General features: G+C 48.0%; 3 protein-coding genes across 4 annotated transcripts in view; 2 read left to right on the top strand and 1 right to left on the bottom strand.

The window, feature by feature from the left end:
- Window positions 1-18,154, top strand: part of LOC135902942 (centromere protein I-like) — a 100,074-nt gene that overhangs the window by 5,081 nt on the left and 76,839 nt on the right. The gene's annotated exons all lie outside the window — the stretch shown is intronic.
- LOC135902941 (neprilysin-like) lies at window positions 126-7,985 on the top strand. The gene is made up of 3 exons (XM_065433276.2): window positions 126-683; window positions 2,025-2,449; window positions 5,496-7,985. Exons 1-3 carry the CDS (start codon window positions 386-388, stop codon window positions 7,437-7,439), a joined length of 2,667 nt encoding a protein of 888 aa, XP_065289348.2. The 5' UTR covers window positions 126-385; the 3' UTR covers window positions 7,440-7,985.
- LOC135902963 (endothelin-converting enzyme 2-like) lies at window positions 13,358-17,295 on the bottom strand. Of its 2 annotated transcripts, none has more exons than XM_070536634.1 (2): window positions 17,102-17,295; window positions 13,358-16,005 (listed from the first exon to the last, which is right to left on the bottom strand). In XM_070536634.1, the coding sequence occupies exon 2, from the start codon at window positions 15,056-15,058 to the stop codon at window positions 13,850-13,852; it is 1,209 nt and encodes a 402-aa protein (XP_070392735.1). In that variant the 5' UTR covers window positions 15,059-16,005; window positions 17,102-17,295; the 3' UTR covers window positions 13,358-13,849. The 2 variants fall into 2 exon arrangements, with proteins under 2 accessions (XP_070392735.1, XP_065289374.2); XM_065433302.2 differs by having other exon boundaries at window positions 13,359-16,005.

Genomic DNA, 18,154 nt, shown 5'->3' with positions numbered 1-18,154 from the left:
TCAACTGAATCTTTTGGCCTTTCTTCAACATACATTTACACTCTCCGTAACACCCTCCCCCCTCACCTTCCTACCACCCGATTTTTGGCTCCTTCCTGTAGTGGGTTGTAGCAGGTCACCTGGGACCGGCATTAACCTCGAGCAGCTCGTGAAGCCCGTGCTGCACGTTCTATATCAGCACATTCCAAGAAGAATCTGCCGGACGCCGTCGAAGGACTCTTACAAGGGCACGTCCAACTCTAAAGTTGATGTAGTTTGCATCCCCGGCTGTTTCCTGGCCGTGAGTCTGCGCGGAGGACAGCAACGTGGGTCGCAATCCCGCCGTCGTGACCGGCACGGTAGACTACGAGACTACGAGAAGGACATAGCACCGGTAAAACACAAGATGGCCACCGGTAGGGAGGGGACCGCACCCTCGACGGCTTCAACGCATGGCAGAACCAAGCGCGGCCCCCAAAGTCCTGCAGCTGCCACGTCGCCCGGGGAACGCGGCAGCCGTCCGGTGGCTCCCCAGAAAAGCGGGGATAAAGGTGCCGTGTCGCCGCTCGCCAAACTCAAGGGCACCGCTCCACTTTGCAGATGCGCGAGCTGCTCAGCCATAACGTTGAAAGGCGACCCGGCGTCCCGCACGACCGAGAAGGGGCCCCACAAGTCCTCGACGTCTCCTCGACCAACTACACAAGGTATCCAGCGAGTCTTTAGGTCTCAGCTATATAATCGTCTAGGATAGCTGGATAAACGTCTTGTTGTGTGTACTATGTGCTGCACTACTTTTATCTTTGACGGTGCTGCACCCAACTGGCCTGGATTTCAACGCTTCCATGAAGTTGGTTCATGGCAGGATACTGATGATGGAGAAGTGCCGCATAGCGAACCGATGCGGCCCAAGTACGCGTAGAGGTGCAGGAAAAGCTGAGAGGGGACGTGTACGCAAGTTGACACAAACCTATTCGATAGCTTTGAACCCGTCTGTCGGAAAAACATGGAACGGCACTAAATGTATGTCGTTATCAGTAGTACGGAAATCACGCCACAAACATAATTATCCCCATAAAAATCCCGAGACAAAGCGTTGCTTATGAGGAGCGTACCTCAGTCTGACGATAGCTATTTTTGTTCAACAAAATCATGCACCATAATGTTCAAACTACCTAACAAAGCTCTCAGCCGTCTGTGCGTAGCGCGAGGACATTCCGCTTAAGAACCCTCGGGTTACGTGCAGGTAATAACAGATAAGAAATGCGCTAAGCACTAAGTATTATATTTTGTCATAAGCGTGGACATACTGGCAAATACGTTATACGGGTATAGCTCTTTGTTCCGTGTATCCCTACATCTTCGAGAGTCTTTATCCCCACGAGGGAGCATCCAGTTGAGCACGAGTCGAATAAACCTATTTCATCGGAAAGTACGCGAATATTTGAAAATACTAGGACGTAAATAGGAAAAAAGCACTTCATACTGTCTGAAGTATTGGCGAGCACTCCATTGCTTTTGGATTATGCATCGCACCTTCAGCTCAACTGCTATGCTATTAACAGAATGAAAATTCAGGCCAACTAGCGCATGTTCAGGAATAAAAACAAAGTGCCTCCTCAAGCGATGAAAACTATGACGTGCTTTTTTTGGATTGTAGCGCGAAGTGACACAAACACAGACTAAAAGCAGACAGGACGAGCGCTAGTTCTCAACTAAATCTTCATTGAAACGATCAATATCTGTATAGGTGATTACAAATACCGCAGTATACGAACGTGACATGGTCTAAAGACTACCAGTTAAACATATCAAGAGGTAGGAAAACCAAAAAACCAAACAACAATAGCACTACTTGAGATTGACACACGTTCAGAGAAGACATTTAAATTCGCTAACAGAGATATTGATGCGTGGCTGCGTTGGTCTGCATGCCTCCTTGCCCTATCAATGAGGGTGGCTTTCTTTGTTTTCAAGTATAGACGCTTGTATTCCACCAGCACGTGCGTCTTGGAACATGGCATTCTCTCGCCTGTAATTGGCTGCAGGAGCCAACAGTGGCCTTGTACGTTCTCCGGTCGGCGCATCGCAGCCGGCGTCGCCGGAGCATGCGACTCCCTCGAATGCACCATCCGCAAAGGCAACACCCCCATGTCAGGTGGGCGAGTGGTTAAGCATCATACCGAGAAACGTTCCGGCTTCAGAGAGCATCGGAAAAGCCGCCGCGGGTGTTGCCGCAACGGTGCAAGCACGGGAACCGCCGCGATGGCGTGGCGGGGACCAAGGTGGCGGTGGCGCAGTGACGAACACGGCCAGCGCCGCCGCATCTTCCCGCGCGGGCCGCTCGGTTCTGCGCGACCTCGGATTGGCTGCACTTCGCCGGAGTCCGAGAATTTTTGGATTCCACGATTCGCCAAAGCAGTCCCCGCCGCTGAGTAAAACAGGCGAAACGTCTCATGGAGACGCTTGTCCGGTAAGTGATGGGGATTTCAAAAACAGGAGCGAATTGGCTTCAAATTTAGAGCGAGGGAAACTTAAGCAAGTTATTAAGGAATCGTGGCGAGGAAAGGCAGGGCACGCAAACATGGACACAAGTAGAACGAGAGAGGCTTTCTGCAATCATGCATCGACTGGTCATGCTAGAAGAATATGTGTCATTTTTGCTTCATAATTGTGGCGACAAGTTAGATTCTTGGTTAAAACATGATAGTGGGCTAGTTGGTTAGAATCCATGGTAGAGTGTATAAGCGCGACTGGACGAGGACGTAGAAGGAAGCGCTGTGTCTGTGTGTCTGTTTATTTCTACGTCCTCACCCAGTCGCGCTTATACACTCTACCATGGAAGTTAGACTCTACAGTGGCACAATAATAGCGCAATACAAATACAGGGACAATAGAGGCAAAACATTGTCCATGACTCGTATTTGTGCTATTCTGTCGCAGTGTATACAACAAGGGCGCTGTAATGTAAGGTATTCCAATATGTTCTCATTCCATTTCCTTCGTTAGCCCTCCGTGATTGGTCAAACATTTTTGTAGCGACGCCACATCGCCTGTCTGTCACAAGACGCCATGATATCCGCGAAAACTCCACATCTCAAGATGGCATGTACACACTGATCATGTGTGATTAGGCCCTTTTATTTATTTCTGATTCTACGCCTTTGTCTCCATTAACCTTCCTGAATTGGTAAAAAACGTATTCGGCCCACGCCTTGTCCACCTATCTGTAACACGACGTCAAACAAACCAAGGAAACTCACCACGTAAAAGTAAGGAGTACTCACTAAAGATGCCCTAAACAATCCTGAATTTTTTTTTTTTAATAGCCTTCAACAGTCCCGTTCTTAACGAAATGGAAGGTGGCTGTGCACTGATCGCTCCAGCGCTGTGTACGTGACGCTGAAAACGACAATACCTTTGTCCAATTTAAAAATTGTGCATGACAGTATAACGTTACCGATCCTATTAGCCACGTAACCGACGTCGCTATGCCAAAATCTTGTTCATTGAGTCTCCGTCCGTGGGGTGTTTTTAATGCCTCGTTGCACAAAACCACAATCGTCGACGAGCCACCGCAAGCTAAGCTAGGGTAAAGCGGCGGTGACGCGTGGAGGGAGAGGCTTTAAGCTAGGGGAAGCAGACCATTCGGAGACACCGACATCCCTCTACGGACCAAGCTCGGCGCTACTGAAACCATTTCTTTTTCTGGCCGTTCCTCACCTCTCATTCACAAATTAGATAAAAGAAATGCTGTCACGGTAGGCAATGTTATTAGCTTTGAAACCAAACTGAAGTAACCTAAATTACACGTCAGCAGATTGGAATTCAGTCAAAATTAGGTAACCTTACGTTATAGCGCCCCAACAGTGCCAGACTGCTCTGGTTATCTAGACTGTACGAGGCGTTCTTGACTATTTGCTACTAAACTAAGGGAGACGTTCGCCAACAGAATCGTATGTACACCGAATGGTGCACTACAGCTAACCACCTAGTTAATGTGGAAGATGAGCTGCGAGTAAGAGGAAAGTTCTTTCTAATTCTTCATCGTGTAACAACTTCACTAGTTCTTGGGGAAATGTCGTTGATGACAAGTATAAAAAATAACGTTCGTGTTGCCCTTCTCGTTCTATTTCTGTCGGTATTTTCCCCTGCCTTCCCTTACCATTAACAGGTTCCAGTTCTCAACTAAAATGGAAGCCGGAGTTAGTGCAGCACACTGCGTATTGAGGGACAAGTTTGCGAGCAGAGTAAAGCGTCATATGGGTGCAATAATCTTTACTTCAATGCTCCCGTTATTGTGCTGTCTGCTTCAACTCAGAAGGAAAGATTACAGAGCTCGTTTGAATACGCATTTGGTGGCGAAGTATTCGATCGTTGTATGCATAGCGAAGGGCGACATCAAACTATGGCAGTGGGACCTCGTGATCCATACGAGAGTGCTGCTGCTTATACATTGTTGGCTAAACGTGGGAAGGATGTTCCAAGTGTCCAGATTGATTGTTTCAGTAAATTTTACGACCCAAATCAAAACACGGGATTTTATAGACCCCGAAGTGAAGGTTTCTATAGATATTTTCGATCACCTGGAGAATTCAACAAACCTTCACTTACCGCAAGTTTTTACAAGTGTGGTGAATCTGACGTAGTTTTATTTTTATTTATATTTATCCTTGCGTTGAACTCTGCTTTGTACTCAGCAGTACATCACCATAGTCACTATCTATCGCGGTAGTTGGGACAGTCAACTACAAGTCCTGCAATTTAAGTGACGTGGGAAAAGAACCTGCCTGCTTGTTGAAGTGGTAGAGAGGTCAGAAATTAATTGAATGTGGAAGTGAATGGAAGAAATGGGTTAAATATAGCTCATTTAGTCACGAAGTTGCTTGCACACAAGGAAATAGGACGTCACGTTATGAAGAGCTGTCACAACGTACTGTCACACCTCTAAGTAGTTTCCAAGGAGTCGCTGGGGGCGGGGGGTTGGGGTGGGGTGTTGCCGTATACCTAAGCCAGCGACGTGTTGATTTGTGAGCACGCAGTTACGGGCTACACTGCTGAGGTGGATGTTCCGCTATACCATGACGTCTGTATAAAACGTAAATGCTGTCTTCACGATGCCGCGATGGAGGTGGTCCGAATGGCATGTACGCAGCAGAATTTAAATGTAAAGAGGCTCAATGGAAACATATACAAACTCCATGTTTGTACCGTTTTCACAGCCTTTTTTCAACTCGACACATTGATCCTCCGTTTCTTCTGATTTCTTGCACTGAATAGCCTTATAACGAAGAAAAACGTTGCAGGCAACCAGTGTTACAGAAGGGAAAAAAAGGACGTAAGACGAGCCGCCCTTCTCGCTGCGGCTGCAGTGTTTCAGTGGTACTTGAAATGCTCGTTATGCGTTAGCTTAAGCATGTGTGTTCCAACCGTTAGGTATCATTTCAAAGTCTGCATTTTCCTAGTATTTAGTGTGTTATATCTTTCACTCCCCCCTTTTTCTTTAATTATCTGTGCAGACAGTAAGTAATAGCCAAAGGATCGTGGGCCTAATCATGAGCATCGTCCTTGTGATCGTGGTACTCATCTTGCTCAAGATCGTGTGGTTCCAGTATTCGGGCTCCCCGAATGTGTGCCTGACGAGCGCCTGCGACGCCTACTCACACCGGCTTCTCCAGTCCATCAACATGTCAGTGGACCCGTGTCGTGACTTCACGCGGTTCGTCTGCGGCGGCTGGAAGCGAAGCCAGAACCTTGACGTCTGGGAGGATCAGTTCATCGGCTTCCTCGACAGGTTAGACGCGACGTTGAAGGACGCGGACATTCCTCTCACGGGACAAAATGACGAGCAGAGAGCCGCTGCTCTGTACCGCAGCTGTGACGACGTGCTACAAGGAAAGAAGGACGAGATGGCGGCTGTGAAGGCGGCGCTACGCGACGCTGGCATCGTCTGGCCGCAGCCCGCCCACGGAGCGGACGCTGTACACGCGCTGGTCTACAGCTCCATCAAGTTAGGCTGGGACGCAATTCTCTCTTTCGATGTCACTACGCACCAAGGCGAAACGGTGGACGAGCTTGTCGTCGATCCTGGAAGTTCATTCCACTTTTTGCTGTCGAGGTCCATGAGAGAACTGTCGCCGGCTTCGAAGCGCGCGTACTTTCAATTTCTCAGGAGCCTGTTCGAGCTCAGAGGCCCGAAGAACACCAGCGCAGTGACGTACGAGCAGATGCAGACCATCGCAGAACCGGCACTTGGCGACCTTTCGCTTCTTTACGACACCTGGGACAAGCCACGACTGCCAGCTGACTGGTTTTCAAACTTGTCAAGCGCAGGCGTGACAGAAGCTCGCTGGCTAGAAGCCCTGCAAAACGTCAGCATCAGCCTGCGCGGTGGTCTGCGGATCACGACCGGAAATCCCGGTTTTCTGGCCACGTTGTTGGGACTCTGGACGCGCATTGGCGAGGACTCCTTCCACCTCTTCGTCTCGTGGTGTACGGTCCAGGTCGCCGCGCTTTACGCTAACAAAGGCTCGATTCTCAACTATTATGGCCAGAGTTTCGAGAAGGCGCAAGTCTACCACAGAGCTTTCTGTCTCAGCAGAGCCGCAGTGTTCTTTCGGAAAGCATCCTTCGCAAGTTACATCGATGGCACCCTCCAAGAAAACAAGGTTTCCGTTGCGAAAGAAATTGCACTGTCGGCGCGGCTTGCTTTTTCCCGACGCCTCTCGAAGTGGGTTCACTTCGACGAAAACATAACGGTGCTCGCGAATTGGACCTCCCTGGACACTGCTTTTCGTAGCTTCAAGTATGACAAGGGCGAACACAAAACTTCTGGCGCAAAAAACGATGTAATGCCGGATATGTCAGATTCTTTCGTCAACAACTGGCAGCTTTCGACTCTCGCCAACAAGCCAGATGAAACGAAGCACTTAGAGTACGCGATCTGCCAACTGATGTTTTACGTGGTGCTCTGGGAAAGCCGAGACTTCCAGTTGATGCCTTATTCCCTGTCAGTCCCGTTTTTCGACCCGGACCTGCCCGCGTCTATAAACTACGGGGCCTTTGGAAGCGAGATCGTCGGCGCCATCAGCTCCATCTTTGCCGAATCTTACCGCGAGAAGGGAAACGTGTCGATGTACCTGATCAATTGTATGAAACTGGGGCCGTCGGGAAGCGAGAAGTACACCGATGGCAATGTGGCCCACGCTGTCGGTTTCAGCGCCCTTGTGGACGCATACAAAAGAACCAATCCTTCTTCATCGTGGGCCATTGAAGGACTCGAACACTACACAGGCCTGGAGCTGCTCTTCATGACTGCGTGCTTCAGCTTGTGTTCGGGAAGGATCAAAGCAAAGCGCCACGAGTGTGAGCTTCTGGCTCAACACGTGCCCGAGTTTGATGAGGCTTTTCGTTGCCCTCCAAGAGACCAACGAAACCAATCTTTTCAGTGTCAACTACTGTGAAAGCATCGATCAATTTATTGAAATGAATGTTTGTGGGTGCCATTTTCTCAAAAGACACTGAACGTGCGTTTTGTTTCAACACATAGCTCGAATATCCTGGTGCACTGATGAACTAATAATTGTTAGTCGTCCTTATTACTGTTATTGTGAGAAATTAGTCTTTGAAGGCCGAGTGCCGTAACAACATAACATTCAATACATAGCTAACAACTTCTTGAACTTCGTGAGAATGTGTGAACCTGAATATCACAAGCATCATTATCCAATGGCATTGCTGGCTACCAATTGTGCAGAGACCAATGAAATATTACGCGTTCTTCCCGAACGTTTGTGCATAATAGTGCTTGTTGCAGCTCAGTTTTTCTGCGATACATTGTGCCTTAACGATTTAATTGCCGGAGCATCATGTTGAGGAGTAAACCGAGACCAAACGTTTGTAATTGGCCATATGATCGTGCTCACGACCGTGTATTACTATGTGGGCTTATGAGCAGCTGTGCTCATGACGTACGTCTACTTGCGTGGTAAGCGCTAATACATTTTCGTCATCTCCACAGCGTTCGCCATTTTCAAGAGTCATTACATTATTTTGGCCGCTGTCTGCACCACTGCTTAATTTCATGGTGGAATAAAAACATTGGAAGAAAGATGCATCGATTCGGCATAGACTTCGCCCATAATGTGCAAAATGGGCCATCAAAAGCGAAAAAAAAAATGCATGCGTAACAAGATTTGTCCGCTTAACACACACATATACAGGGCGTCTCAGCTAATTCTTGGCAAGAGTTTAAAGATATGCAAATGCCACGTAGCTGGAGATAACAAAGGTAATGTTTGCTGTCTCTTGGAGATAAACTATATTTTTTCATTCCACCTAATTATATAATTTGTCTTAACTCAAATATTATAGTTCGATGAAAAGTGTCAATGAGAAAATTGTAGAGCGACATAAACTCCCGATAATAGCTTTCTTTTGCTCAATACATGCCACATAACTTTTTCCGTGCGTGAAAGTAGCCCGCAAATGCACGAAAAATTGCCGCGCTACTGGCCACTCGGGGCACTTTGCCTCTATTTGCGAGTTTCTTGGACACCGCCAGAAGGCAAGGACTGGCCGCCGTCTGAGGAAGATGGGGGGCGGGAGGACACTTGGGGTTAGTCTCCCAACCTCCGTCAGCCCTGGACCCCATCAAGGACACAATAACGTTATATATATATATATATATATATATATATATATATATATATATATATATATATATATATATATATATATATATATATATATATATATATATATATATATATATATATATATATATACATACATACATATATATATATATATATGTATACCACTTTCACGCTCGGACAAACACTTGTGTGTAGCTCGTACTGAGGAACAGAAATCTGTGTGGGCGTTTGTCATATCGCCCTCTAATTTTCTCATTGGTACTTTTCATCTAATTATAATATTTTAGAAGTTGAATAATTAAGGCTCATTATCCGATCAGGCGGAATGAGAAGATAGTTTGAATATCTCCGAGCGACGGCTAACAACATCACATTCGTTCTGGCTTCTTCTACCTGTTGATTTCGTAGTAGATGATTCGTGTTGATCTCACCTTACGCGAACCGAAAGAAAATAAATTATCGGGTTTTGCGTGTCAAAACCGCTATACGATCCTGAGGCATACCGTAATGGAAGACTCTGGATCAATATTCACCACCTGAGTTTTCTAACGTGTGCCTAAATCCAAATACACGAGCGTTGATGCATTTTGTCTCCATAAAACTGCGGCCACTACGTCCGGGTTCGAACCGGCGACCTCAGTAGCGTGATGCCACTCTCATTAGGCTAACGCGGCAGTTTACGTGGACATACAATTCGTAAATATTACGGCCATAGTTCCAAGAAGTCTATCGCAGAGTTATGATTCCTCAGAGCTGTGGGAATATAAAGGGGAAAAAGAAAGGCTCCATGGGAGGTTGGCTAGGCTTTATCTTGTTGACTACGTTGTCAACTAGTGCATTTCACACTAGCCTGCACTCTTTGTATATTCAATGACACGTAGAAAATACGGCAATACAACTCAAATGGGGTATATGTACATGCGCCAGTGAATTGCCTCGAAATCGCGACGTATTTACTTAAATATTCGTTAGACAATGTATCACTAACAGTTATTAATTTATGGTACACATTACAAGTGCGCCGAAGTTGCAGGCCCATGCATACGTACATAAAAGCCCTGGATTGACACTAGCTGCCACGACATGCATGGCTGTTGCAAGTGCTCATTGTCGGCTAATAATGCATGGAATGCCGATGCACTTCACTACAGGCCTTGCGAGCCGATATCTAAAAAAAAATTAATCCAGCACTTCACTATAAACAGACGTGCAACGAGCGCTTCTTTGCCTCAATTCCACAAGTGAGAGAGAGAGAGAGAAAACATTTATTTGAACCATCGAGGTCGTTGCTCTTGAGGTCGAGTGGGCGGTGTCCTCATTCCAGGACACCACTTGCCATGGCTGCTCGACGTACTTGCTGGACGAGAGCTTCTTGTCCCGCCAGGGTATCACCGGTCATCTGTACCTCCCACCGCTCAAATGGCGTGCTAGGCATCTTTAAGTGTTGAGGTTTGCCCCCGCACCCCCACGAGATGTGAAAGAGTGTAGGGCGTGTGTCGCCACACCAAGGCCATGATGCCGCGATATGTATGTGGGTACATTTTGCTGTACCTGTGTAGGTTTGGGAATGTGTTGGTCATAATAAGTAACTAAGTTTTTAAGGACATGCGAATTGTGCGATCGCCTTTGAGTGTTGTATCGCGTACTATCGCGTTACTGTGTGAATTGTCTGATTTCTCTTTTTTTTCTTCTTCTTTCTCCTTTTATTCCCTTTACCTCTTTCCCCAGTACAGGGTAGCCAGCCGGTACTTACACTGGCTAACCTCCCTGTCTTTCCTCCTCTTTGTCTGTCCTCCTCCTCCTTACCAACGGACGAACACCGCTGCTGGCGGCTCGGATTCTAGGCCCGAGGCTGCAGGAATCCCATCAAATCACGTGGACGCCGGGCCATGCGGGTCTGGAGGGGAACGAAAGGGCGAACGCCCTAGGCAGAGCGCTAATCAACCGAGGGTGGCAAAACCGATCGTCTCGTCAACCCCACCCTTTACCTTCGTGCCCCTGCCATCCAATCACTGCGATCAACTTCAGAACCAACGACTCAACCACAGGATTTATCCTCCACAAGTGAAAAATGTGCTGTAGATGACCGACGTCCGCAGGTACGAATATTGGGCTACAATATAACAAATAATAATAGAAGAAGACTAAGACCTCTGACATTTTTGGCTGGGCTTGTTGGTTTGCATTGAAGCGGCCTAGGTGACGGCGACACTCACTGTGTCATGTTCGTCTCGTATCCCTGTGCTTTAGTGCAGTATGGCATCAACAAGACCTGTGACTATATACAGTTAAAAGAAATTTTTCTTCGCCTACCTTCACGCGTTCGCGATGGCTGCTGCTGTCTGCTTCTGGGTCGGTCAGTGTGTCGGCGGATGTGTATGTTGATACAGCGAAGGTTACATGTGTGCCAACGGCAACTACCAGCGAACGTTGTGAACTCAAGACCGTCCTTATGACCCAGTGCCCATGGCTAGGGCTTATAATGTTAATGGTTATTTTTAATGAAATATTTTATGAGTTTTTTTTTAGTTTAACGTTCGTTATGTGCCACAGAATCGGTCGCCATTGCTTGCCAATTCTTCGGAGTGGGCATGTGCCACTGTGACACAAGACAACATAAAACTTACATGTGAATAAGTTCCAACTTAGATTATGCGTTGTGTATGATGAAACGAACAAGATTGTACGCATCGCCGTTAGTTGTAACGCATTTACCTGAACCATGATCTTGTCTAACACCAAACACCTGCATATTCTGCATCACCGCTGTCCAACTCTCACCCTGATTTCCACGACCCTGACCAAGTCCAGCGATCCCTTATAGGAAGCGACCACAGAAGCATCTGCGAGACGCTGTGCCTTCGGACCGCCACCAACTGCCTCCTGGTTTACCCCGGGCCGGACAAGTGCTTCTTTTCCAGCTGCAAATCTGTATTTGCCCTCACGTTAGACGTGTTAGAAAAGTGGCGTACTTACGCAAGACGTCGGGCCAATGCAAGTCGGCAAGACGTTCACGCTGACGACAACGCACGTGGTGCCCCCAAATGTGGCCATACCTGCCCCAACTGCTATCAAACTGTAGGACCCACCGCGAAACACCTAATGTGTAAATTGTGGTCGGTGGCCTAGAGGACCGCCGCGCCGCCTTGCAGTGCCTCCTGGCTTTTTCCATGGAATGCGGGACTTTACATTGGTTGTGGATCCCGCTCCTCACATTGCGCCTTCCACGCAAGGGAAGGTGGCAGAGACGGCGTCCGGATCTCACACGTTGTTTCCACTTGCAGAGCAAGGTGTGCCATCTTTGTTGGGTCTGGCTATTGCGAACGACACTTGCGAAATTCTTGCTATATTTGGGAAGGTCGTATTCATCTTTGAAGTTTTTCAATACCTTTTAAAATGTTTGCAACGTCGCGCGAGGGACATATCAGCGTTAGTAAATATTTGAAAATTATCCCCATATCTAAACACCTTTCTCACAGGTCCAGAAAGTCCATCCCTTCTGCGACGTTGTAAGCATTTTAAAAGATTTTATTAGAAGTTAAACTTTTTATGATCCCCACCATTGAACCTCACCCTGCTTAGGCTACTGAGTCATTTTTTTCACTAAAGTTCATTCTCTCTCTCTCTCTCTCTCTCTCTCTCTCTCTCTCTCTTGAGTTGCTCCATGATAACTACAACTCCTCGATCTCAGATTGGCCTTTCAACCACGTCCCGTCTGCTGACATATTACCGACACATATCTGTTAAACCTATCTTTGATTAGAGATATGGGCGTTTAAAACTGGTAAAAAGAGGAATCTTTAAAGCCAGTTTGAGCTATGCACTTAGAAAAAATTCTGCGAACACCGAATGACTTGGACTTTCCAATAACAGTTCAACAAATCGTAACAGGCTGGCTATTCACAGAATGGCATTACATCACTTTGGCTTACCTCTGTTAAAGGCATGAAAGGCGTCGAGCTAAAGGCACGCCGTCATAAGAAAAAAAAATGCAATTATTCCGTGCATGCATGAATTAAAGAACGTACGTAGGGGCCAGATATAAAGTGGAAGTCTGGTTTTCATGTTGGAAAAAATAGCTTCAACGTATTTTCTGCTGTGTACATAGAAAGACCCCTGAATGTACCATTAAACACAGCAAAAAGTTTGTGGAATGTATTTCAGGAATTGTATACGCGATTTTGGTTAACTGTGCCAAGGTATATGTGGGCCAATCTGTACGATGTATAATGTTGGTCTAAGGGAGCATCAGACGTCTCTAAAATCAAGTGGGCCGTTGCATACGGCAGGCCATTGCAGAGAGTGCGGATGCTATTCCGTGTTTAAGAAAACAGGCAGTTTTCAAAGCAATAATCAGCTCACGGCAGAACTTTGCAGAGGCCTTTCATATTATAAAAAAGAAAAGAAGGTTGTGTGAGCCATCCTTGTGTCTTGTTAAATGATAAGGAATTAGTGTTTCTCGATTGTTACCACACGTACATGTTTGGGTTTACCCTTTAAATTTCCTTGCCAATAACTATCGGTATGTCGTTTCGATTTGTTAATCCTGATTTCCGCCGCATGCACGATCACTTCTAGGCACATATATATATGTGAAGCTTTTTAAATAAATTCTTCAAATACGAGTAAGCGCCTTGTCTCTGTGGTTTAATTCTCTGTTTTTATTCGTTTCGTTGAGCTTTAAAAAATAGCCGAAGATCAAAGCCAGCCCAGCGTGAGGCGGCGCGCTGCCAATGGCGTATAGGGTTCCGCACATTGCAAGGAAAAGCGCAGGAAATTCCGAGTAGTGTCGGTAAATCGGCCGGTGCCCGGAAAGGCAACATCACTAACGACACATGGTTATGGAAAATTTGCTGATGCGGAGGCAAAATGCTCGTAAACGTTGCACATGACACGCACCTACCATATGGCAGCGCGTGCCTCTGTCTGCGTGTACATGTGTTTGCGTGTGTGTCGAAAGAGACATGCCTGTACTTATGAAACGGCATGCATGCTCGCATGCAGGCTTAGCTTGAGAAAGTAAGTAAAGGGCAAAGTAATGTCAAGGACAGATTGGTTGCTATCTTTCGCTAAGAAATGCTTTCGCGGCAGTACTAGAATGTACCGTAAGAACAATGTTCTATATTTCTATATACTGCCACGTGTATTGCAGGTGAGACTTCAGAAACCCATATAACACGAGAACAGTTCTGATAATTGTAACATAATTGATATGCTCAGAGATCACCCACACTATTACCCGCAAAGTCGCGAGGGCACTGATATTTGGGGCGCATGGGCGACCCCCGAAGACAGGCAAAAGCAGCGGCGAAATCGGCGTCATGTCTGAGAGGCAAATTGCACCTTGCCTCCGCCGTTTCTCTGGCCTCACCACACGTTAACAGGCATCCCAGGACGAAGAACAGCGCTGGCTCGGACAGACGAGGAAAATGTTCGAGCACGTTAGCGTTAGCCCTTGACCCCACGTGCGTTTCGAGGGCCTTCCAGAGCACAGTCCAGGACAGCAATGCAGCACGAACATCGTCAATGATTGCGCTGAAATTTCGAATATGACTTTCATGCGCGGTTGCGAGGCAGTCCATTGTGCCTTCAACTTCCGCGAGGAATGCCTTGTCGCAAGCGCGCCTCTTCGTTACCAGCTCGGATATTAGCCTCGAGACAAGGCGGGAACCTAGCCCGGCGAACTTGACAGCACGGGGCGCCCCCAGCGAGTACCACGGGGCGTCGAGGTAACTCGCTTCCAGAGGTCTACTCCAGGCGCGGCTGTAGTTGACGTACGCGGCGTCTCCGACGCTTCCCGGTGTGTCGCCGCTCGTGATGGAGAGGGGGCTAAATTCCGCAGTTCGCATCCAGTTCGTCACGGCGATGGGCGTCATGTCGAGAAAGTCTGCGTAATAGCCTTCGAAGTAGTCAGGCCTGGCACGACTGAACATCTCCGTGCGCACGCCCGTCAAAATCTCGTCGCTGTTGAGAGTGGATTTACTGTACGGCGACAGTGGACGCGTTCGCAGAACGAGCTTGCCGAACGACCGGCTGATCCGCCGCATTAGCGCGGTCACGTCGTCCCTGACCCTTTCGGAGACGATGTCGGCTAAGTAAGGGTATACCAGAGCATAATGGAAGACCCGCTCGGCGTTTTTGAAGCACTGCCACCTGTGTCTTTGCAGAACGGTGTTGGGGGAAAGCATGTGTTGCGCCAATACGATGCGTCTGCTAGTGAAAGGTACGAGCGCTTGTATGCACAGCCAAGCATAGAGCTCATTGAAATCGGCCTCCCCAAGCTTCTCGTAAAGGGCAAACAGTATCTGGAAGTAAGAACCGGTGTGCACAACGACGGGGGTGTCGCGTCCCTCTGGTATGCTCAAGAAAACTTCGAACGCCTTCAGCCAGCGGTCTCTTGGGATGGCTCGAGAAATTTTGTGCATCGAAGATGTGCTAGTGGACCAGGCACTGTCTTTGTATTCCTTGCTGCCACCAGTAGAAAAGCCCAGGGAGGACACCAATGCAAACTCTATAGGCGGGCTATTTTCTGTACTTCGAACCCCGACGAATTTTCGCCTCCCGAAAAACTGTCGTAAACGGCGCGAACATAGTCGTCGTATTTTTCGGAGGCCATGTCATTTAAGCGGCTCTTCATTTCTCCAAGAAATACTTCCGTGTTGTCTGGTCTCCGAATTACCACCCGCCGGTCCAAGCTGGGTTCCACTGACGCGTCCAGTAACACGGGAATCTTAACCACTTGTGACATGTAGAACATGGCCTTCAAGACGTCCGTCGGGGAACCATTCTTCATCGCAGACCTCCAGGCAATGCCGCCTTCGGCCAGAACCCGCTTGACGTCCGCAGACTGGTCGTCCGAAACGGCGACGATGTTGTCGCACGCGACCAGGTGCTTCGCAGCCTTCTGAAATGCCGTCTGGTTGCCGGCTGCATGCTTCAGTGGAATGTGGGCGTTCTTTCTAGCGTGTCGAGCGACACGACCGAGGAATGCCGAAGCAAGTACTTCTGCAACGCTCTTGCCTGGGTGTTTGTGCGACCAGGAGCCGCACACGTAAGCGTGGAAGTCGTCGCAGGGTTGCACTGTGTCGTCCAGGGCGTCCTTCAGCAGCGCCACGGTGCGGCTGCAAGCCTCATCGGGGCAAAGCCTGACTCGCAACGGACCACGAGCATTGGCCCGCGGGTGGAGCTTGCGTCCCTTTTTCCAAGAAACCACGCCGATCAAGAGTGTGACCGCGATGACGGCTACCAGGAGCATGGTGGAGTTCTCCCGAAGACAGGTCTTGCCGGGACTGTGCTGTACCGACCGGAGCAGGGACGTCGTGGCGTTGGTTCGCCGCAGTAAGTTGTAGCTCGCTTGCTCGTTGCAGGAGTTCTGTAAGCGGCAATCATCGAGCAATGTATTGTCGACCTCCGACCGCATCACCGGAAGGATGCGAAGACATATAATTAACCACGTGTATACTGTGCCGTTACGTAAGCACATAAACTATTAGAAACGTAAGAGCAAGTACGCTTCATTTCTTTTTAACGCAGGTGCCTTAATTTAGACCTTCCATCTTTATTTTTTACTAATGATACCTTAACCGATGGTCACTAAGGGTTACGGACTGGATTCCAAGGGAAGGGAAGCGTAGCAGGGGGCGGCAGAAAGTTAGGTGGGCGGATGACATTAAGACGTTTGCGGGGACAACATGGCCACAATTAGTACATGACCGGGGTAGTTGGAGAAGTATGGGAGAGGCCTTTGCCCTGCAGTGGGCGTAACTAGGCTGATGATGATGATGAATGATACCTTACGGATAAAGGAACACAAAAATACACGTAAAATTAATTAATTGAATTGAATTCTGTGGTTTTACATGCCAAAACCATGATTTCATTATGAGGCACGTCGTAGTGAGGGACTCCGGATTAATTTTGACCACCAGGGGATCTCTAACGTGCCCCCAATGCACGGGACGCGGACGTTGTTGCATTTCGCCCCCACTGAAACGTGGCCGCCGCGCCCGGGATTTCATCCCGCGACCCCGTGCTTATATTATAGCAGTGCAACACCACAGCTGCCAAGCAACTGCGGCGCGTAGACGGAAAATCACAATTCTAAAGCAAAATAAAATGTCAAGCCTGCTTATGAGACGAAGGCGAAGTTAACCTGTGAGCGTCAGGATGCGATTCTACACCATCCAAAACGGCAATCTTAATGTACAGATAGCAGTGTATAGATGCCTTGCGTGATACAAAAGGATGTGGCCAGATGAAAAATAGCGGCTTAATCGGGGTACTCATGGGCCGTGTCTGTTAGTACTATTCTTGCGCCATGGCTATGCCCATTTCTGCATTACAAGAACATGGGAATTGCTTGGTGTGACGCTCGGCCACAACCTGGAGACATAGTTTACCTGGCGATACTTCTATTAAGCCACCTTAAAGCGATCATGTCGAGAGAGCGAGCGCGGCCGCTATCTCACCGGCTTCTGGATGATGGCCGCCGACATAGTCTTCTTACGTATCTCGCCGTCAACGCCTTGCAAGGAACGACGCCGCTCCCAGGAGGACGCGGTATCTGCCCCCGTCGCCGCTACCACGCGACCACCACGCACGTCCGTCAGCGAGGTCGACATCTTTGGCCGGAGGAGTGGAAGTCCGTGCACCTCTCTGGAGGCGCCGCCCTGATGTTGATGATGATGATGATGCGTTTGGCGCATACTCATTCACGGGTATTGGCCAAGAGTCAGGCAGACTTTACATACGTGTTCAGGTAATAAATGGTTAAATCTATAATTTGATGAATAAATTAAAACGGGGAAATTTCAATGCGATTAAGTAGACAGTCATTCAGTCAAAAAAGAAAAAAAAAGGTATATATAATATAAATGAAGCCGCCCTTCTGCAATCGCTCAGTCATCACGGTAGCCTACAACCAGGCTGCAACGAACAGCGGGGAACGTGCTTCAGCAATTCTAAGATTCTCAGAAAGCAAGAGGCTTAAAGGCGACTTGCATGGGCACGCAGCCACGGCGGCAAGAAAACGCCTCGAAATGCACGATACTTATACTAACTGAGGAATAAACCAAAAGTCGCTAATTATAATATTAATTAGCAGAGCAAAGTAAAACAATATGGTTGCGGAATTAAGCCTGGCTACACGAACACAAATACAAAATAACGCACGCGTAAAGGACACAGATTCGGCACATTTCTTTCACAAGGAGTGGGCTTGCGTCATTTGCGCCGGCGCAATCGTGATAATATTTTCGAACGTTTCAAACCACGCGAGGCGTAGGACCTAAGTATCGTACCTCGGTAAGTACACAGAAAAGCGAGCTTCCAGCGGTGGATGATGATGATGATGATGATGATACGATGACGATGATGAGGAGGAGGAGGAGGAGGAGGAGGAGGAGGAGGAGGAGAAACCTCTGTCATGGCTCGCACCCACCTGGAATAGGCCAAGAACTGGGGGCAGCAGGAGGTAGCTAAAGGTAATTCTAATTTGAAAACAATAAACGCGAAGTAAACGA

This window comes from Dermacentor albipictus, chromosome 3, assembly GCF_038994185.2.
Source record: "Dermacentor albipictus isolate Rhodes 1998 colony chromosome 3, USDA_Dalb.pri_finalv2, whole genome shotgun sequence".
Classification (NCBI taxonomy): Eukaryota; Metazoa; Arthropoda; class Arachnida; order Ixodida; family Ixodidae; genus Dermacentor; species Dermacentor albipictus.
This window is presented reverse-complemented; position numbering and strand designations above follow the sequence as displayed.

What these genes read in the sequence shown, in the direction of transcription:
- LOC135902941 (XM_065433276.2), top strand. Translation starts at nt 386, where the DNA reads ATGGCCACCGGTAGGGAGGGGACCGCACCCTCGACGGCTTCAACGCAT. An exon ending in TCCTCGACCAACTACACAAG is followed by an intron (nt 684 to 2,024) that starts GTATCCAGCGAG and finishes AATTGGCTGCAG; the next exon opens with GAGCCAACAGTGGCCTTGTA. An exon ending in CTCATGGAGACGCTTGTCCG is followed by an intron (nt 2,450 to 5,495) that starts GTAAGTGATGGG and finishes TTATCTGTGCAG; the next exon opens with ACAGTAAGTAATAGCCAAAG.
- LOC135902963 (XM_070536634.1), bottom strand. Translation starts at nt 15,058, where the DNA reads ATGCACAAAATTTCTCGAGCCATCCCAAGAGACCGCTGGCTGAAGGCG.